This window comes from Notothenia rossii (genome assembly GCF_949606895.1).
Source record: "Notothenia rossii genome assembly, chromosome: 2".
Lineage (NCBI taxonomy): Eukaryota > Metazoa > Chordata > Actinopteri > Perciformes > Nototheniidae > Notothenia > Notothenia rossii.
The window spans coordinates 1,492,499-1,515,424 of NC_136904.1; the positions used below are offsets into that span (position 1 = coordinate 1,492,499).

Here is a 22,926-nt window from a genome sequence, read left to right on the forward strand (position 1 = left end):
CAGAATATGTCATCCTTATTGTTATCCTCGGTATCTGGTTTGTAAATGTCTCTCTGGATCTGAGTTCCTGGCTGGTTCTGGTCCTCCACAGTCCTCTCCATCAGCTTCTGTTTCCATGTGTTCAGCTGAGCTGCAGGCTGGAGGCTCTGCCTCTCTGTTCTCCTCAGTTTGAAGAAGCTGTGAAGACTGACGACCAACACACTTATGGCTTTTGACATTATGCCTCCAGGTGAATCTTTTGTCACAAATACTGCAGCTGTATGGTTTCTCTCCTGTATGGATTCTAATATGGTCCTTTAAACTCCCTCTCACTGCAAAAGACTTCTTACAGACGGAGCAGCTGAATAGTTTCTCTCCCATGTGGATTCTCATGTGGTGATTTAAATGTCCTCGGTGTTTAAAATATTTATTACAGACTGAGCAGATGAATGGTTTGTCTCCTGCACTACGTCTTGAATCTATAACATCTTCTTGTTTATTTCTCTGAGAGTTTGAACCTGGTTCTCTGGTCTCCTTCCAATCAGCAATGTCTTCAGTGTCAGGTTCAGAAGAGTCTCCAGAGTTGTCCTCGGTCTCTGGTTGTAAATGTCTCTCTGGATCTGAGCTCCTGGCTGGTTCTGGTCCTCCACAGTCCTCTCCATCAGCTTCTGTTTCCAGGTGTTCAGTTTGTCTTTGATGAAGCTGAGAGGACTGAGGTTTCTCTTCATCATCTTCACTCTTCACAGGGACTGTAGTGAATGTGGACTTGTTGTTATCAGCCTCCTCCAGCCCTTGAAGCTGCTCTCCCTCCTGACTGCTCCAGAGTTCCTCTGTTCCTCTTTAATGTGTGGGGGGGGCTCTGGGTCCTCCTGGTCCAGACAGGAGCTCCACTCCTGCTGCTCAGGGGGAACCTCTTCTTCAACCACCACCAGTTGCTGGACGTCTGCAGGAAACAGGAAACACATATTCATCAGAATCGGTTATATTTGCCAAGTAGGTTTACACATACGAGGAATTTGCGTTAGTATATGTGGTGCATAAAAGGACATGGAAAGAAGCAAAAACTATTTTAAAACTAATTAACAATATTTAAATGTGACAAATACTATACACTTTATTTAAAGTGGAGAACAGTGCTGATTTAAAAGAGGAAGTGTGCAGAAGTGATGTGCAGCATGTGCAGGATTCACAATGTTAAAAAGAACAAGGTGTTGTTGATTTGCTTTAATGTAATGTTATTATGGGGTGGTTTGACGGCTGTCGCCTTTCCGGTCCTGTTAAACCTGTTTTTCTATCCTGTTATGTAAATAAGCTGTGTGGTTGCTTCAACGTCATTGGCTACCAACTCCTGGTTCCGCCTCCGAAGATGCTGATTGGAGCACGCCGGGCCCGACGCACGCCATTCCAGTGCACACCTGCCAGAGATGACGCTACAAAGCCTGGGGACAGCAAGTTCTTATCATGGAGTGATGATCTAGATACCGATCGATTCTGTGTATTCTCACGGTACTATTCGATATGTTGGATGTGCAGTTACGATAAGTAATAAGGGGGTTATACCGTGTTTTCTGTGCAAACGGCATTAGCATTTTTTTGCACGGGGCTAATTCATAGGCTCAGCGTTAGCTTTGTGGGTTTTTTTTGCAACAAAAAAAATATGATCAGTTAGCTGAGTTTCTTCCCGTTACATGGATATGAAACCTTCATAGTTTATTAAGAAGCCCTCAGACGCTGTTTCTGCAGATGATGCGTTTTCTCCCCCGGTGGCGGGGGATGGGGTTTAACAGATTAAATGTGATCGGAATGTGTGGAGAAAGTCTCCCAAGGGGGATGGGAGACTTCTGTCAAATTTTTATGGACTATCGGAATTACATGCAGGCGGGAATTGCCAGTCTGAAAGGGTCTCTGGAAATATCAAACATTTAATTAAAGTTTTAAAAACAGTGACAGGTTAAAATACGAGGTGGAAGTAGTATTACGATTATTTACCTAGGTAAAAAGACGTGTTAGAAGCAAATGTCCTGCATTCAAAATTGTTAATAGCCCAAGTGAAAAGTATTATCATCTGAAAGTAAAATGAATCATTATGTTATTAGTATTAAATACATAGAATTTGTACAACTTATATTTAGAAATACTCCTTTGTAATTATTGATGCATAAATGTGTTCATCCATTCAATGTGGCATCTGCTATAATGGGGTTAATGTATGATATTACTTAATAATACAATACATTGCTGTATAATACGTGATAATGTATGAGTTAATTTACTTTGATCTACTGTACTGTGTACACCACAACAATATTGCAAAAAATATACTGCATATTAAAGCAAACTAGCAGTAGCAGTGATAAAACCGCTTCTTAAAAAGCACAACCTCGATCCAGAGGTTTTAGCCAACTATAGACCTATTTCTAATCTTCTGTTCCTCTCAAACATTCTTGAGAAAGCAATCGCAAAACAGTTGTGTGATTACTTAAAAAACTATGATTTATTTGAAGATTTTCAGTCTGGCTTTAGAACACAACATAGCACAGAGACAGCTCTGGTTAAAGTCACAAATGACATTCTAATAGCCTCTGACAAGGGACTTGTCTCTATTCTTGTCTTGCTCGATCTTAGTGCTGCATTTGATACTATCGACCATGATATCCTATTGCAAAGACTAGAGCACTTAGTTGGCATACAGGGAACTGCTTTAGGCTGGTTTAGGTCCTATCTATCTGAACGCTCTCAGTTTGTACGTGTCAACGATGAATCTTCCATGCAAACCAAAGTTAGCCATGGAGTGCCACAGGGCTCAGTGCTTGGACCTATTTTGTTCACATTATATATGCTTCCGTTAGGCAATATTATAAGGAATCATTCTGTAAACTTTCATTGTTATGCGGATGATACTCAACTAGGGCTGGGCGATATGGTCTCTAAATGATATCGCGATATTTATTGACTATATCGCGATATACGATATATATCGCGATATTCTGAAATGTCATCTAAAACACATACAAAATATATATTTAACCCCTTGATATTTACAGTCATGCCAGTATGATGATTCTAGTAGTCCCTGCAACATATGTCTGCATTAAAAAAAATCGACTAATAATGAAGAAAATTAACACATTTGTTCCAATAGTAATTTATGCACTAACTACATTACTACTTGTACTACAACATTTGAATCATCAGTTCTTCCTCATTTCCTCAATTGTTCATATGTGGTTTATTAAAATAATGATATTGTGGTCATTGTTAAAAAATGTCTGCTATTATTATGAGTATTATTATTAGTATAATGCGCTTTCTGTCTTCCTGTCATTAGGAGTTAGAAATGTAATGGCTCTAGATTAGATTAGAACCTTCATTCTCCTAAACTGCTGGGACATTTCCCTAAAGCCAATACCTTTATATTGTCTACTCTTCACTTACTTGTCAGCATAGGTCGGCATTGATGTGCAGAGCCGACAGAAGACCTTGTTTATATTGGCATCATATTGAGAGGTGCAGTGACGCGTCCTAAAACCAGGAAGTAAGCTGCTGGTTCCCTCGACAAAAAGCAATGGGATTTCTCCGCAGGGTTTTGGAAAATAGCTGGAAATAAGGTCTGTGGAAAACAAACCCGTTTGATAAATGCACGTTTTGTTCAGCCGGATAATATCTACATGTCTACCCTACTTTTATAATTTTTGAATCATAAATCTAATCGATAGATTATAAAGGGTTTTAGGACGCGTCACTGCACCACTAGAAAACAACTCCATCGATCAAGCTGGCTGAAACTTTCTCTCCCTCTTCTTTTCATGCAACCTGTCACTGTCCTTTAACTCCTCCGGTGACTTTCTTTTATTTGAAGATAGTTTTTTGTCCGGCGCTCACGGGCAAACGGGAGCCTGCTCGCGCTGGCTCCGCAGCCTGCTCGTACTGGCTCCGCAGCCTGCTCGTACTGGCTCCGCAGTAAACAGCCGTTTGCCTTTCACCCAACAACGACAACCGCCTCACGAAACGCTATGTTGTAGCATTAATAAACGAAACAATTTAACGACATTGCTTGTCAAAACACCTATACCACAGGACCATTTTTTTTTTTTTAAGCAATATTTTTAGTGGCCCGAGCGGGCAAGTGGAAAGTACGTTTTGCTGGCACGGGGTGTCTAAATAGTGCTTCCGAGCCAGGGGGCCATTTATAATGTCGAGCCCTGCTCTCTGTCACTGTGCATGTGTGTAATCAGGGCTCGACATTAAGGGCTGCCCGATGGCCCGGGGCCATCTAGTATTTAGCTCGGGCCATGAAGCCTCACCTGCTGGTTGCCCGATCGGGCAATCTATTATACCAGTATCATGCAGCTCGCGGATCCAGTAATGAGTGACCCGACAGTAAAACTAAACATATCTATAACTAGTTTAGGTAGTTTGAGAGGTGATTAAAATAGCTACGTGTGATATTCTAACCTGAAGGGTGTGTTTTGTCCGCTCACCGCTGCATGTGATCATGCAGAGCTGCGTGTCGACTCGTCAGCAGCAGCTGATCTCTCTCTCCCGTCAGATTAGACTTCACTCGCGTTTATGTCCATATCGATCAGATCCAGCTAGTTCTAGCTAATGATATGACTACCTGCTTATTAAAAGACACCGTGACCTAAACAATAAGTGTCGCTATGCAACCGGGTGAGGCCACAAAGTATAGCGCAGCATTATGCATTTGTTTACATGCCTACCGGAACCCTGAGGCATTACCAACAGATCAACGCACAATCAACCCACACAGCACATCTCTTTCTCCACATTAAGTGTTACACATTAGAATGGACTACTCTTGTCTGTCACATACTCTTGTCTGTCACATACTCTTCTTGTCTGTCACATAAGTGGCGCAACTGAAGCGGTATTGCGCTAAAGGGAAATTATTTTGACCGGACATTTTGACCGAAGAGATTTAGATTTGCTTGCTAACGGGAACTCTGACGTCGCCATTGTGTGTGCTTCGCGGATGCACTCGGCTGCTCGGGTCTGCTCTGTCAGCTTCTGGGTGAGGAAGCATTCCTTCGACCAATTTACAGTAGATAACATTACAAACATTTTTAACAGGGGCCATAATAGCGTAAATAATGTTTGTTTTGGCAGTTATAGCTGCATGTAATGTTTTTCTACTTTTTTACATTGGGAAGGCATTTGCCTTCATCAGATGGAAAGTGTCTTGACAAACAACTTAAGTATTTATTATAGCTATGCAGGGCATGCAAGCGAGCAAACACAAACAAGTGAAATGAAGAATACAATTGAAATTGTAATATTGTGGTGGTTCATCTTATAATTCAGTCTAGAGAATGCACCAGCCAACATCTAAGACCTGCAAAAATCTAAATGTTCTAGGGGGAGGCCCCCCAAACCCTTCGTGCGTCATTTTGTCCGCGCGCATTTTTCAGGGCAATCTCTATTGGGCTCAGGGCCATCTGTAAATTAGCTTAGATGGCCCACAGGGCCATCTCCCAAAAATCCTTAATGTCATGCACTGGTAATGTTTGTGTGCAAGTTAGACGGGGCCTGCGTGTGTGCCTGCGTGTGTGACTGTGTCTATGAGGGAGAAAGGAAAGCTCATTTTGGCCGCGGCGGGAAATTGATTTGACAACATAATACTCGATGTTCACGATGTGGTCATTTACGACATCGCATGTAGTGCAATCCACGATGTATCGTGTAAACTCGATATATCGCCCAGCCCTATACTCAATTATATTTATCAATCAAGCCTGATGAAATTAATCATCTAAATAAAATTCAAGACTGCCTCAAGGACTTAAAAACGTGGATGACCTTTCATTTTTTGATGTTAAACACGACCAAAACTGAAGTTATTGTACTTGGCCCGAAGAATCTACGAAACAAATTATCTAAAGATATACTAATAATGGATGGCATTAATTTGGCCTGCAGTGAGACTGTAAGGAACCTTGGTGTTATATTTGATCAGGATTTATCCTTTAACGGCCACATAAAATCAATTTCAAGGACCGCCTACTTCCATCTACGTGACATTGCAAAAATCAGGCATATCTTGCCTCAAAACGATGCAGAGAAACTAGTCCATGCATTTGTTACTTCAAGGCTGGATTATTGTAACTCCTTATTATCAGGGTGTACCAAGAAGTCAGTCAAGTCGCTTCAGCTGATTCAAAATGCTGCAGCTTGTGTACTAACCAGAGTTAGGAAAAGGGACCACATTACTCCTGTTCTGGCTGCCTTACACTGGCTCCCTATAGAACACAGGATAGAATTTAAAATTCTTCTTCTCGCCTACAAAGCCCTTAATGGGCAGGCGCCATCTTACCTTAAAGAACTCATTATACCCTACTGTCCTACTAGGGCATTGCGTTCCAAGAATGCAGGGTTGTTGGTTGTTCCTAGAGTCTCTAAAAGTACAATGGGAGCCAGAGCCTTTTCTTATCAAGCTCCACTTTTGTGGAATCAGCTTCCAGTTTGTGTTCGGACGGCAGACACCCTATCCGTTTTTAAGAGTGTGCTTAAGACCTTCCTTTTTGATAAAGCTTATAGTTAGGGCTGATTAGATTCAGCCCCTAGTTTTGCTGATATAGGCTTAGTTTGTCGGGGGACATCTTACTTCTTCCTTCTCTCTGTCTGTACCTGTCTACTCTCATTTTCCGATTAACCCAGCTTCCCCAAATTTCTTTTTGGTGTCTATATACGCCGGGATCCGGAGTCATGGATGATCCTGCGGTCCTGTGTCATGGATTGCGAGTCCTGGATCTTGAGTCGTGGCTGTGGTCCTGGATCATACGTCCTGGATGGATATCCTCGTGGATTCATCTTCCTATTATACACACATGCATTTCCAAACATTTGGTCTACCTATGTTTCAAATGTATTATCTTTTCAATTTACACACGGCATCTATTGCACGTCTGTCCGTCCTGGGAGAGGGATCCCTCCACTGTTGCTCTCCCTGAGGTTTCTCCCATGTTCCCCTTTAAACTGTGGGGGTTTTTCCGGAAGTTTTTCCTTGTACGATGTGAGGGTCTAAGGACAGAGGGTGTCGTATTGTCATACTGATATTCTGTACAAACTGTGAAGTCCACTGAGACAAATGTAACATTTGTGATATTGGGCTATATAAATAAACATTGATTGATTGATTGATTGATTGATTGATTGATTGATTGAAACTATAGTAAAGGTAAAAGTATGAGCATCAAAAATAATATAGTTATAGTAGCCTGTGAAAACCATTACAAATAAGTAATTAAATGCTACAGTATTCAGCAAACACAACTGCAGAGCTGCAAACAGACTAAGTTCTACAACACCCAGTTGTCTTTGTGTATTTGTGAATGAAGCGCCATTTCATGGTTAAATCCTGTAATTGAACAAATGGGGAAATTTGGCAACGCCCTCTTAGCAATTTTGCAACGCCCCCAGCCATTGGGATCCGCTGGGTTTTCAGTTGGAATCCGCTGGGTGGAGTCCTATCTGGAGTGCTACATCTTTACAGTGTTGATATGGATATGAAAACTGAAGTCCCAGGCTCCTCCATCAGTGCAACATGAATACAGGACATAAACAAATAAAACAGATGAAATAGTGCAAAATAATGTTTTGAGATGTGCAAGTAAATACAAATGAAATAGAAAACAGTGCAAGAAGAGTCTATATACAAGTAAATAGAATATGATATATAGATACATAATTTGCAAGATGCAAACCAAGCTGCATACTCTGAACAAAGAAGCCCAAAAGGATGTGCCACAAACTGCAGTTCATCTATTGGCCAATAGGGGATTGATGTAAACAACTATTCTGGATATAGTTAGATTCCACCTTCATGACAATAGTTCGGGGAGTGCATTTTTTTTAACTCACCCGTTTTAGTTACAGTACCAGTCAAAAGTTTGGACACACCTATTAATTCAATGGTTTGTGTTTATTTAAAATGTGTTCTACTTTGTAGATTAATACTGAAGACATCGTAACTATGAAAGAACACGTATGGAATTATCTAGCTAACAGAAAAATGCAGAATATGATTTTTATTTCAGATTCTTCAAAGTATCCCCGTTTTGCCTTGATGACAGCTTTACACACTCTGGGCTTCTCTCAGTCACCTTCATGAGGGCGTCACCTGGAATAGTTTCCAATTAATTGTCAAGAGTCAATTTGTGGAATTACTTGGCTTCTTAATGTGTTTGAGACCATCCGTTGTGTTGTGCAGAGGTAGGGTTAGTGCACAGTGGAAAGCCCTATTCATTTTGAAATCTATAAAGAGAGACTTGGCTTTTATAATTTGGAATTGAAAATTGAATGACAGTCTTTCTTCTCTGACATCATTGCCAAAAACAAAAACAATGCACGTGCCTTGCTTGCTACTACCCTCGACAGACTAACAAACCCCCCAGTGTTAGTAGCCTCAGAATTTCTATCCACCAGGGCGTGCAATGATTTTGCCTCCTTCTTCACTGACAAAATTCAGGACATCAGACAAGCAGTCAGTGCCTCTGCATCAGGTGCAGCACATGTGTTGTCCCTATGTCCACTTAAAATCAATTCAAAAACCATGACACAATTCCATCAGATTAATGATAAAAACCTAAAGGACATTATTCAACTTCTGAAATCCTCCTCCTGCTGCCTTGATATTATTCCAACAGGATTTTTCAAAGATGTTTTCCCTTGCATGGCCTCAGATCTACTTCATATAGTAAACAAGTCTCTTCACTCAGGTATTTTTCCACAGGCCCTGAAAACTGCAGTCATTAAATCGCTCTTTAAAAATAATAATCTAGATGCTTCAGTAATTAAGAATTACAGGCCCATATCAAACCTCCCATTTCTAGGTAAAATCATTGAAAAAGTTATGTTTCAACAGCTGGGTAATATCTTGAATTCAAATAACTGATTCGATGTGTTCCAGTCAGGCTTCGTCCAAACCACAACATTGAGTCTGCTCTTGTAAAGGTATTCAATGACATCCACTTAAACACAGACAGTGGCAGAACTTCAGTGTTAGTATTGTTAGATCTCAGTGTTGCGTTTGACACTGTTGACCACAACATATTACTAGACCGACTGGAAAACTGGGTGGGACTTTTGGCAACAGTTCTAAATTGGTTTGAATACTTAAAGGACAGAAACTACTTTGTTATATCTCTCACAGGCTCCACCCTCCACTGGACTCCATGGGTACTGCCTTATCATGCAAGCATTCACCTACTGAGACTTCTATAGGCAACAGTCCTAAATTGGGTTGAATCCTACTTAAAGGAAAGAAAATACTTTGTTTCTATAGGTAAATACACATCTGCAGTGTTTCCCCTATATGTTTTCAGCAGCGGCGCTGCGCCGCTGCTGAAATATGCGCGCCGCTGCTAGGGGGCGCAAGCCCCCAAGCAGATAAAAAAAAAAAAAAAAAAAATTTTTTTTTTTATTAAAATAATTATAAGTGCTGCCCCCTAGCGCTCGCGGCAACTTCGAGCCACCGATACGCGGGAAAGCTGTCATTTTCAGAGCTGAAGGAAAACTGCCTGACAAGACAGACAACAGCAAGTTGAAGCAGACATAACTTTATTTGGACACAATCACCTCAAGAAGAAGGTCATAACGCCATAAATGTAAGTTATTATAATTTAAAATGTTGTTACATTTAGATTAAGTAAATTAATACTTTGATAAAAGCCTACAGTTAAGAATGAATTACATCTAGCTAACTTAGCTAGTTTGTAAGGGATAATGTGCAGCGACGCGGTCATTATGGGGAAAAGAACACCCGACAGGCTGATCAGGATCCCGACGCGAAGCGGAGGGATCTAGATCTGCATGAAGGGTGGCAGAACCCAAGATATTCAAGTCACTGGGGCAGTGGAACGAAGTGGAGACATTTGGCACATTCATTACTAGGTGCCATGCTCTTTTGACACCTGATATTAAACTAAAAAATTGCCTGATGAAAGTGATGTAAATGAACAACAAAAATAAAATAAGTTACATATGTGTTATTGGCTATGGTAGTTTATTGGTATGTTCAATTATTTGATTATTAAAATGTAAAACGATCTTTTTCATATGGGTGTTTAGAGTTAGATCTAGTCTCTAGTCATTGTGTGCTCAAAGTGCACCAGATTGAAGCATTTTATATTAAAATGTAAAAACAAATCTTCCCGGGGGGGCATACCCCCGGACCCCCCTAGAGGATGTGATGTCCAACCACCAATTATGTTCATACAATACTGAATACATTTGAAGCCTTTAATGATGTATGTGTCTTTCTTGTGCTGGCAGACAAATAGAAACATAATGGCGGGAAGCACTTCGCACGCGCACACACTTAAAATGTCCACGCGCGCCGCGCTCACATTTTGCTGGGCCCGCGTGCCTTAGCACCGCTGCTATGACTCCATCCTAGGGGAAACACTGATCTGAGTTGACAAATATGACATGTGGGGTTCCTCAAGGCTCCATCCTGGGGCCTCTTCTCTTTAACATCCACATGCTACCACTGGCTCAGATAATGAAGAACAACAAAATAAGTTACAATAGCTATGCGGATGACACCCACATTTACATAACCATTTCACCAGGAGACTATGCTCCAATTCAAACACTGAGTAAGTGCATTGAACAAATCAATGACTGGATTCGTCAATACAACACAAACACAGATATTGCTGATCAATAATTATTATTTAGTAGTTGCAACAAACAAACAATAATGGAGAGTACATCACCTGCTGCCACAGGAGCCAAATGCCCCCCGTCAGTAGAAATAATCATACAGCATATAGCCACTGCAATGAACACACACACATTTTATCATGTAGCCTACCACACAAATGTCACATGTTTATCTCTCTGAAAGATATACTTATATATGTTTAAACGTCATCGTCTCATGACATCTTTAGGATTAGTTAACTAACAAAGGTTAACTGTTTTTATATCCTGAAGCCTTCTGAACTTCCTCTACCCTCGGTGTCAGCTCACTTAAAATGAATACATCTATTGATAATTCAGAACGACCATTGTCTCTCTAACTGTGTGTGACCCAACTCAGTAACACACATTATGTAGTATGGAATAGTATGTGATCTTTAATCAATATCAGAAATACGCTGTATTAAACATTCTGCTATAACAGTGTCTTCACAGGTCTCACAAAAAAATCCATTAGAAACCTGCAGTTAATTCAGAACGCTGCTGCTCGAGTCATCACTAACACTAAGAAAGTGGATCACATCAGTCCAGCTCAAGTCTTTACACCGGCTTCCTGTGTGTCAAATAATTGATTTCAAAATACTGCTGCTGGTTTATAAAGCATTGAATGGTTTAGGCCCAAAATACTTTTCTGACCTCCTGCTAAATGATGAACCATCCAGATCAGCTGATCAAATGCACCTATTTCCACATCTGCTGATTATTTCTATTTGCCTCACTTTATAAGCTTTACATTACTTGTACCGCAGAGTTTGCAACGTCACAAATAAATGGTGCCAATCTTCAGTCAGATGTGATTCTGTACTCCAACATTTTTAGTAGGGATGCACCGAATATTCGGCCGCCGAACATTATCGGCCGAAAATGGTTAAAAAGGCCCTTTCGGCCGAAAGGGTTCTAGCACCGAAAAAATATCACCGAATGTCAGAGAACAGGGTTACGTTGGTAAGCCAACGTGTTGTTGTGATGACGTAATCAAAACGCGGCAACAAGCACGGCGCGCGACCATGCTCGCGGCTGGCTCACAGCCAACATGTCTGCCGCTTGGAGATATTTAAAAATATCAGAGAAAGAGGCGCGGATTGCGATTTGTAAAACGTGTTCAGCTGACATTTCTCGAGGGGGTGTAACTGCAAAGACTTTCACCACTTCGGGATTACTCCACCACTTGAAATCAAAACACCCGGACAAATATGCGGAGTATCGAATCACAAGCACTGACAGCGAGAGACTGTTCAGCGCTGCCTCTCATGTGCTTGATGAGAAGAGGAACAGACTTATGGCTGATAAAGCAGAGAAGCTACTGTTCATTAAAAAGAACCTCCCACTTTTCCTTAATAAGTAGACAAGGCTGGCTTATCATAAGCTTATCTAGTTCTCCATGTCTACTCTATACCCACTTTCCTGAACCATTTTCATTGTGAGTTATAATTCACCATCTCAGGTTATCATTAGGGGGAAATGACAGCAGCACAGTGTTCAATATATTGTACTTTCGGTATCTAAATGATACGATGTTGTTTACATTGCTCATGAGGACAGACCACAGGGCTCTCGACTAACTTTTTTCACCATCCTCCCGGAACCGTCCCGAAATACAATCTAAGCCGTCCCGAAATTAATGTGGACCGTCCCGAATTTAAAATATTAGTTTTTCTACATTATCATTAGTTAAAATCATTCAAAGTGACCTTTAACATAAATAAAACATCATACAAATCATTAGATGATAATTCATTAACCTTTTTATTTGAGTAAATCAGTCAATCACATGACAAAGGCTAAATATATTTAAACAAACACACAAACGAGAAAATTACTAATATTGAATCAAATCAAGTCCCATCCAATTAACCAAAAAAATCCAACACTCTGTCCTGAAGACAGAACCCAGAGTAACCACTAACCAGGAGGACAGTCTGTAACACAGTCAGGAGACCTTTACAAACTGCCCCGCCCCCTCGCACACAGACGGGAGAGAGAGATCTCGTCTGGATTGGAAAGCTCGAAAATACATCATAGACGCATGTTGTAGTCTTATTGCATATTAGAAACGGAGTTGGATAAACTAAAACTGCGATATAATGTTTATGTAGCAATACTACATATGACATATATTTTTTAAATGTCTCCAGTACCGATAAAAAGTCAGATAACGTCGGAGCTTAACGTTACCACTGTCTTTAATAATTCCGGCCCGGGCAGAGCCCGTTTAATACCGGGGCTCGGTACCCATCCATACATGGGGAGAGAGGCAGCATATTGCTAAGGACTAAATACGATGGAGGGTTCTCATCTCAGCCTTATTACCCATAGGGGATGAAGTGGAGTAAGTAAATAAAGAGGCCGGCGCTCCAGGGTCTGGTTCTGCTGTGCGTTTTTGTGATGTAAAGGTAAAACATTTCAGAATTCCTCCACGGGATACCATTGTCATTTTACATCACTCAACCCGCGAAATACACACACTCAGTACATAGCCTACTGTAGATAGACCCGCGAATTTGCGGGCCAGGAATTTGCGGGCACAGCCAGCTGTGCGGCTGGCTGACAGCACATGGACACAGTTTACGTGTGTGTGTGTGTGTGTGTGTGTGTGTGTGTGTGTGTGTGTGTGTGTGTGTGTGTGTGTGTGTGTCTCTGTGTGTGTGAGTGTGTGTGTGTGTGTGTGTGTTTCGCGGGTTGCTAAATGTTTTGTGTGTTTATGTTGACAAGGAGGTTTAATAATTGTGTGCTACACACAACGTGCAGTCGATTTCATTTTCATCGCCGTTTGTAGTAGAGTTACCATGGTATTTTTATTTTAACTCTCGTCCCAAATTCGTCCCAAAATTATTTTTTATCCTCCCTGACACTATTTTTTTCGGCCCCGGGACGACGGGAGGTCCTTAAGCTCGAGCCCTGGACCACCTTATTTGCAGATTCTTGAAATTGTAATTTAATTTGTAATTGATTGTGGATTTTGTATCCAGTTTTCACTTTATGTATCTTTATACAATGTTTACTACTTTGCTTATGAGGACAGACAGCCTTATTTACAGATTCTTGAAATTGAATTGTAATTTCATTTGTAAAAAGTTACATTCATGTGGATTTATCCAGTTTGCACATTTGTATGCATGCACTTATAGGTGCATTTGTTGTTGTTGAAGGCCTGGCTGTTACAGTCTTTATTTACACTATCTTGTTGTAGGCCTACTGGCCTAGATGTTTATTTTAAAGCTCCTTGGCTTTGTTCTGAATGCACTTTGTTGTAGTTATCCTACAGAGAAAAGAAAATGCACTTGACTTGGAATGAATGTACTGTATGCATTCAGAAGTGCTGAATAAATGTTTTATGGACCCATAATAGTGATTATTATTTAAAGTTAAGTTAAATAGTTATGAGTTAAGTTAAATAGTTATGAGTTAAGTTAAGTTAAGTTAAGTTAAGTTAAGTTAAGTTAAGTTAAGTTAAGTTAAGTTAAGTTAAGTTAAGTTAAGTTAAGTTAAGTTAAGTTAAGTTAAGTTAAGTTAAGTTAAGTTAAGTTAAGTTAAGTTAAGTTAAGTTAAGTTAAGTTAAGTTAAGTTAAGTTAAGTTAAGTTAAGTTAAGTTAAGTTAAGTTTTGCCATAATCATGTATTTTTCCATAATCAGGCAGCTGAACACCATTGGTAAAAAATGTATACATGATATATATATATATTTATATTACTCATTTTCGGCCTTTCGGCATTCGGTTTTCGGCCAACTGTTTCCTATTTTCGGTATCGGTTTCGGCAAAGAATTTTCCATTCGGTGCACCCCTAATTTTTAGTAAGAATAACAGACAAAAAGGTGTGGAAATACCATATGTGGAAATATGTGAACCAGAAGTTATCAAAGTCGAACCATCATAAATGTTTTAAATAACAACATTTGCTCAAATAAAGGGAAAGACTAGGCCTGGGCAGGTGGTTACAGCTACGCCCACTGTCCGACTGGAGGAATGAGATTTCTGAATCAGTTTCTTTTACTGTCCTTTCTGTAGAGGAAGTAAAGAAACCGTAACTATGGATGTATTTGTTGTTTGAGGTGCAACATATGAAGACACTGCATGCTGCTGCAACAAAAACATTCGAGAGCCTAAAGAGTTCATAAAGAGTCTATAGAGTTAGTAAAGAGGGAACAGACCTGCTCTGTGGATCTGAAGCTGAGGCTGTAAAACAGCGTCCAGTAGTTTCCGGTGTCTCTCGTTCTCCTGTTTTGAACGAGACAGTTCCTCCTCGTACTCTGCTATCGTTCTTTCAAACAGAACAAAGATGTCTTCAGCAGCTGCAGTGAGTCGCTGCTTCACCAACGAGAGCAGCACAACACTCATGTTTACTAAATCACCACTTCCTGTTAAACACACTGTTTCTCTGTGTGTGCTTCAGTCTCTGTTGAACACACTGTTTCTCTGTGTGCTTCAGTCTCTGTTAAACACACTGTTTCTCTGTGTGTGCTTCAGTCTCTGTTGAACACACTGTTTCTCTGTGTGTGCTTCAGTCTCTGTTAAACACACTGTTTCTCTGTGTGTGCTTCAGTCTCTGTTGAACACACTGTTTCTCTGTGTGTGCTTCAGTCTCTGTTAAACACACTGTTTCTCTGTGTGTGCTTCAGTCTCTGTTAAACACACTGTTTCTCTGTGTGCTTCAGTCTCTGTTGAACACACTGTTTCTCTCTGAAGCTTCAGTCTCTGTTAAACACACTGTTTCTCTGTGTGTGCTTCAGTCTCTGTTAAACACACTGTTTCTCTCTGAAGCTTCCTGAGCTGCTGTTCAGCTGGACGGCAGGAAGCAGAGGTTTGGGAGGATGATGCCCCTGATGCTGTTTAGATTTCTCCAGCACCACAGGAGGTCCTGTTTGGATGGCAGCTCCTTCCTCAGCAGATCCAGTTCTCCAGAACTGTCCTAATAAAAGAGAAACAAGAGAAAAATAACTAAATGTATTAATATCTTATAAACAAAGGATTGCAAAATGATGACCATGCCTAAAGGATTATTTAAAATTCCGTACTGTTTTGGTTTTAAAAATGTCTATATCCAAACAAAACATTTCTCTGAAGTATTCGCTCAAAATATCAAACAGACCGCCCTTTGTAGCCATGCCTCATACATTAGTTACACTGTACATGTTTTTACAGTTTTCCCCCCAAAAATGATTTTCTGGGGTTCTCATTGAAGATGACGTCACGGCTCCGCCTACACTGCGTTACTATAGATACTACCCCAGTTCCTAAACTGTAATGGAAATGTGCCATAGAGTGAGCCAGTCCTAACAAGGCCTAGCCATACCGAGCGAGGCCGTGTAGTGGAAATGCGCCATTATATCCCTCTATTCCAGCCCTGTTAAGGCCCCTACCCACCAAACAAACACCAAAGAACACGTCCCGACGGAACACGACTGTTGTGTCACCTCACGTCTCCTGCATCTTGGCCAACACTCGCACTGGAACACACAGCAAAGACTTCAGCCGACGGCCAAGAAGCATGTACGCACTGCGCCTGCGTGAGTCGCAATAACTCTCCTTACCAGCAGGCGGCGGTAGTGTGTATTCGTCATTCAAAAGAGGCAACCAGAAGACAGACTGCATGATATATATCAGGGGTCTGCAACCCCTGGCACGCGTGCCAGCATTGGCACGCGGCACCGTAACCAGTGGCACACTAGGAATAAGTGGAATAAGTGTGCAAAATATTTAAATTGTATTTTCGGATCCTGAACGAGACGGCCGCCAGAGCGCGTCTCCCCGTTACCTGCAGAAGGAAGCCATGCACGCAACGCAGCCCCGCTCTCTTTATCTCCAGGTGACTTTCTGCCGCTTTCCTCCGTGGTGCAGTGCGGATTGTTTCACCACGGAGGAAAGCACTTCACTAATTGCAGTACCCATAAGGAGCTGTACAAATGCCGCAGTTTTTGCGTGGCTGTGTATTTAGTTGAAAGCCCAGTGGCGATCTGCTCATCTCTCATCTAAATAATATGCTACAAAGGGGCGGACTGGCCATCTGTGTGTTGAACTTTCCTGTCGGCTCCCAGACCGTAGTCGAGGAGGGCAGAAGCAACAAGCTTCAGGTTCAATAACCCACTTTAGTCTGTCTGTCTGTCTGTCTGTCTCCTTATTGTGTTCATAATGTGCATATGCAGTTGTTTTCCACTTTTCCCTAAGTTTAAATGGGAGTTTCATGATCACATTTCTCATGTTTGATGTGCTCTTCATCCAAAAACTCAACATCTTCCATTGTGTTGCAACATCCACAAAGAAAGATAGCATAAGAATGCAGTGATTTTCTAACTTCATGGTATTCCAGTTCAACATTTGGTCCAAACAAGCTGCTGCGATTAAGAGTTGATGTCCATAGTTCTCTTGGAGCAGCTTCCAAAAATCCCTTTTTAGAATCCATGTATTGGCAACTTTTGACCAAGTCTCTAGCTTGGCCTTCTGTATACTGCTCTAGAAAGAACAGCCTGTCTTTGTAATTGTCAGTTTGATCTTCTATTGTATGTTGGAACATTCTGATGAATGAAAGGTACTGTAATGGCTCTCCTTTAAAGATGGGTATTTATCTGGATGAGAGTAATGTTAAGCGTTGCTCCTTCATTAGCATTTCAGTGATTTCGTTTTGTCGCTGCATTACTTGAATAAAGTCATTGCTTTCTGTCCGGGAGCTTTGGCTGACTTGGATGGAGTGATGCTGCTGTGCTGATGCTGCTGTCCTTGTTGTGGGCCCTGGTTGTAATACTTGAACATGTCCACTAGGGGCTGCATGACTTGAGTTCATTGAATTGAAGTCTATGAAACTCTTTTTATTATCCTTCTCCACAGGTTTTCCTTGGTTCTCTTCATCCTGGAAATCATCACTTTCATCTGGCTGACCCGTGTCATACTGCTCCTCCCCCACACGAGGGTCAGGGTCAGAGTCATCATCCTCAGAAGCTTCCAATGTTTTCATTTTGGCTGTTGCAGCATCAATATCAGTTTGAAGCTCAAGCTTTTCCATTTCAGCTCTGATATTGGCTTTCATTGCTTCCAGGTCAGCGTCTTGTTATTCAAGTGAGTGTTTCTGTGATAAGGCAGCAGCACGTGATCTGAGCGCAGCTCTCTCTGCCTCTGCCTTTCTTCTTACTGATGAAGCTGTTGAAGATTTGTTGCTGCCACTAGAACTTTTACCTTTTTGCTGGTATATTATGTGGACTTGACATAAGTGCAGTATAAGAGCCATGGTCATGCTCAAAGGAGGCAGCTCTAGCTAACCATTTCTTCATCTTGAAACTCATTGGTATCTCCCAAAAATTGCATATTTCAGTCAACATGATCACTTTCTTGTTCTTGCTCCGACAGCATTTCCTGCACTGAGTAATGTGAGTTTGAAAACGATTTGGAGAGTATTTGAAAAACCTCACAACAACCTTGCATCTCAATGATATTCCCATAATCAATCATGAGTGAATCAATCTAATTTTTGTTCCTTGAGACTTGACCCAATTTCGTTCTCCTTTTTTTAATGAACTGCGCCAGCTTATCTTCCAAAGCCTTTTCTGTAGGTCTTATTGTTCTTTTTGGTCTGACGTCAGCATTTTCCACAGGCACTTCACGTTCATTCAAGTTTGGGTCCATAGGAGTTTCATCCGTTTCCACATTTTTCTTTTCAGCCATTGTTATGCTTTATGGTCATTAAACATCCACTTGTAAACAGCTGTCCTTATTTTAATGTTGCGCTTTGTTAGTGTGCGGCTTGGATCCGCGGCAGTGAGCCAGATAGACAAACTTATTAAAGCGCTTTTCAAGATGCGCTCCTTGAGTTACGTTTCACACTTTATTCATAAACGAATTTATTCCACTTCCAGCATTAGACTATACTGTATTGCAGGGGTCGGCAATTAAGTTCGGCCTTGGGCCAATTTTTTTCTGAGCCAATAGATGGCGGGCCGGAACATAATCAAAGGCTAATTTAAAGTGGACCGATGAATGCTATATTTGAATAATATATTGTAGGACCATACCTATATAAAGGCATATTTATACTTTTTATTTTTCAAAATACCAAACAAATCATGCATTTTAGCCATTCCTCATTTCGCTCAATTTAACACTGTCTTTGCATGGGCTGATTCTGTGAGAACAGCACCATCTACAGGCCTGGCATATGCACTACAGCGTCTCCAGCCAGGGCTCGACATTAAGGGCTGCCCGATGGCCCGGGGCCATCTAGTATTTAGCTCGGGCAATGAAGCCTCACCTGCTGGTTGCCCGATCGGGCGATCTATTATGCCAGCAGCTCACGGATCCAGTAATGAGTGACCCGACAGTAAAACTAAACATATCTACAACTAGTTACGGTAGTTTGAGAGGTCATTAAAATAGCTACGTGTGATATTCTAACCTGAAGTGTGTGTTTTGTCCGCTCACCGCTGCATGTGATCATGCAGAGCTGCGTGTCGACTCGTCAGCAGCAGCTGATCTCTCTCTCCCGTCAGATTAGACTTCACTCTCGTTTATGTCCATATCGATCAGATCCAGCTAGTTCTAGGTAATGATATGACTACCTGCTTATTAACAGACACCTAAACAATAAGTGTCGCTATGCAACTGGGTGAGGCCACAAAGTATAGCGCAGCATTATGCATTTGTTTACATGCCCACCGGAACCCCGAGGCATTACCAACAGATCAACGCACAATCAACCCATACAGCACATCTCTTTCTCCACATTAAGTGTTAGACATTAGAATTGACTACTCTTGTCTGTCACATACTCTTCTTGTCTGTCACATAAGTGGCGCAACTGAAGCGGTATTGCGCTAAAGGGAAATTATTGTGACCGAAGAGTTTTAGATTTGCCGGCCAACGGGAACTCTGACATCGCCATTTTGAATGCTTCACGGATGCGCTCGGCTCCTCTCGACTGCTGCTCGTCAGCTTCCGGATGAGGAGGCATTCGTTCGACCAACTTACAGTAGATAACATTACAAACATTTTTAACAGGGGCCATAATAGCGTAAATAATGTTTGTTTTGGCAGTTACAACTGAATGTAATCAGTGCATGACATTAAGGATTTTGGGAGATGGCCCTGTGGGCCATCTAAGCTAATTTACAGATGGCCCTGAGCCCAATAAAGATTGCCCTGAAAAATGTGCGCGGACGAAATGACGCACGAAGGGTTTGGGGGGCCTCCCCCTAGAACATTTAGATTTTTGCAGGTCTTAGATGCTGTCTGGTGCATTCTCTAGACTGAATTATAAGATGAACCACCACAATATTACAATTTCAATTGTATTCTTCATTTCACTTGTTTGTGTTTGCTCGCTTGCATGCCCTGCATAGCTATAATAAATACTTAAGTTGTTTGTCAAGACACTTTCCCTCTGATGAAGGCAAATGCCTTCCCAGATGTAAAAAAGTAGAAAACATTACATGCAGTTATAACTGCCCAAACAAACATTATTTACGCTATTATGGCCCCTGTTAAAAATGTTTGTAATGTTATCTACTGTAAGTTGTTCGAAGGAATGCCTCCTCATCCAGAAGCTGACCGAGCAGACCCGAGCAGCCGAGTGCATCCGCGAAGCACACACAATGGCGACATCAGAGTTCCCGTTAGCAAGCAAATCTAAATCTCTTTGGTCAAAATGTCCAGTCAAAATAATTTCCCTTTAGCGCAATACCGCTTCAGTTGCGCCACTTATGTGACAGACAAGAAGAGTATGTGACAGACAAGAGTAGTCAATTCTAATGTGTAACACTTAATGTGGAGAAAGAGATGTGCTGTATGGGTTGATTGTGCGTTGATCTGTTGCTAATGCCTCGGGGTTCCGGTGGGCATGTAAACAAATGCATAATGCTGCGCTATACTTTGTGGCCTCACCCAGTTGCATAGCGACACTTATTGTTTAGGTCATGGTGTCTTTTAATAAGCAGGTAGTCCTATCATTAGCTAGAACTAGCTGGATCTGATCAATATGGACATAAACGCGAGTGAAGTCTAATCTGACGGGAGAGAGAGATCAGCTGCTGCTGACGAGTCGACACGCAGCTCTGCATGATCACATGCAGCGGTGAGCGGAACAAAACAAACACTTCAGGTTAGAATATCACACGTAGCTATTTTAATTACCTCTCAAAACTACCTAAACTAGTTGTAGATATGTTTAGTTTTACTGTCGGGTCACTCATTACTGGATCCGCGAGCTGCATGATACTGGCATAATAGATTGCCCGATCGGGCAATCAGCAGGTGAGGCTTCATGGCCCGAGCTAAATACTAGATGGCCCCGGGCCATCGGGCAGTCCTTAATGTCGAGCCCTGGTAATGTTTTCTACTTTTTTACATCTGGGAAGGCATTTGCCTTCATCAGATGGAAAGTTTCTTCACCAACAACTTAAGTATTTCTTATAGCTATGCAGGGCATGCAAGCGAGCAAACACAAACAAGAACAAATAAACAAGTGAAGTGAAGAATAAAATTGAACAATATAATATTGTGCTGGTTCATCTCATAATTCAGTCTATAGAATGCACCAGACAGCATCTAAGACCTTTGTATGTACGTGTACGGTACGTGTACGGTTAAAAACTGTTCCTCGACGGCGTCTCTCAGGTTGCCCATCACTGTGGCTTTAGCACAGGCGCCGTGGGAATTGTAGTCCTTTCTAGTGCGTTGACTACAGACGTCACAATTAGGTGGCCTTTCTTATCAAATCAAAATACTGGCTCTAACAGTCGTGTTGCCATGAATCTGTCTGAGTCTGCCCACCAACGAGAGGGAGACAAAGTCTAAACCAAGGGTACTCTCCATCTAGTCTCATCCAATCATACATTTACGGGCAACACCCTGTGGGATAAAATGTATTGTCACACGAGGTTCGGGGCTTTTTCAGGAAATAGTTGTTACAAATTACAGCTTTGCTGCCTGTAATTTCTATGACGTGACGGAGTCCTTGGCCAAGTCTATATATATATATATATTTTGCTCTCTTATAATTAATAGTTAAACTTAGAAGTTGTCTGTCTTTCCTGGGATTTTGAACACAACAAACCCGATACTCACATAAATGAGTTATTAAGGTAAGTTAAGGCAAGGCAAGTTTATTTATATAGCACCTTTCAACACAAGGCCATTTAAAGTGCTTTACAAAAAATGACATTAAGAAAATCAAATTTAAAATCAGTCATTAAAAAGAAAAGATAATAAAATAAACATTAAAAGAAAAACTACATGGATAAAAGTTACAGTGCAGTTTAAGATGTGAATAGTTCAATTAAAACCAGCGACAAAAAGAAAAGTCTTTAGTCTGGATTTAAAAGTAGTCAGAGTTGCAGCGGACCTGCAGGTTTCTGGGAGTTTGTTCCAGATATTTGGAGCATAATAACTGAACGCTGCTTCTCCATGTTTAGTTCTGACTCTGGGGACAGAAAGCTGACCATGAAGACCTGAGAGATCTGGATGGTTCATAATTTAGCAGTAGGTCAGAAATGAATTTTGGGCCTAAGCCATTCAAAGCTTTATAAACCAGCAGCAGTATTTTGAAATCTAGTCTTTGACACACAGGAAGCCAGTGTAAGGGCTTCAGAACAGGAGTGATATTAAGTTAAACCCAAAAGTCATTTATCAGTTATTAAAAGTAAGTTAAACCTGATACTCACATTTATCAGTTATTAAAGTATCGGGTTTAACTTACTTTTAATAACTGATAAATGTGAGTATCGATACTCACATTTATCAGTTATTAAAGTAAGTTATACCCAATAAATACATAAATCAGTTATTAAAGTAAGTTAAACCCGATACTCACATTTATCAGTTAATCCTCACGTGCTGCTTTCTCTCTGAGACCGGACCGACATTTTCTATTTCCTCGTCACCGGCGCGCATTGCATCCTGGGAGACGGTGGGCTGCGAGGGAGAGGACTCTTCAAATCCGGGAAAAGAAGAATGCCGCTCTCCAACTCGCCCCTCCCCCTCTCTTCTGTCTGTCCGCAGAATCGGAAGTCCTTTATTGGTCCCACAGAGGGACATTAACATGGATACAGCAACAGTGGAGATAGATGCTGCTCCCAGACCGTAATGGAGGAATACAGGGGAGGACTCTCTGCAGTCTTCCCGGACTGAAGCACCAGGCTTCGGCTTCAATAACCCACTCTGAAATGAGGCAGACAGGCAGGCTGTTCCTTGGGAGGCCACTGTGTTTCCTCAGGACTTTGTTATACAGCTAACTGGAGACAGACTGA

General features: G+C 41.3%; 2 protein-coding genes across 3 annotated transcripts in view; one reads left to right on the forward strand and one right to left on the reverse strand.

Annotated features, from left to right (window-relative positions):
• The window catches only part of LOC307025924 (uncharacterized protein), an 82,593-nt gene extending 67,454 nt beyond the window's left edge, over nt 1–15,139 (reverse strand). Inside the window, exon 1 of one of the 2 annotated variants that reach the window (XM_079660911.1) lies at nt 14,851–15,139. In XM_079660911.1, coding sequence (XP_079517037.1) covers nt 14,851–15,037 — 187 coding nt within the window. In that variant the 5' untranslated portion in view covers nt 15,038–15,139. The remainder of the gene's footprint in view (nt 1–14,850) is intronic. The other variant, XM_079660908.1, reaches the window with a different exon arrangement.
• Nucleotides 1–22,926, forward strand: part of LOC307027944 (uncharacterized protein) — a gene marked incomplete at its 5' end in the record, with an annotated part of 249,562 nt that overhangs the window by 99,607 nt on the left and 127,029 nt on the right. The gene's annotated exons all lie outside the window — the stretch shown is intronic.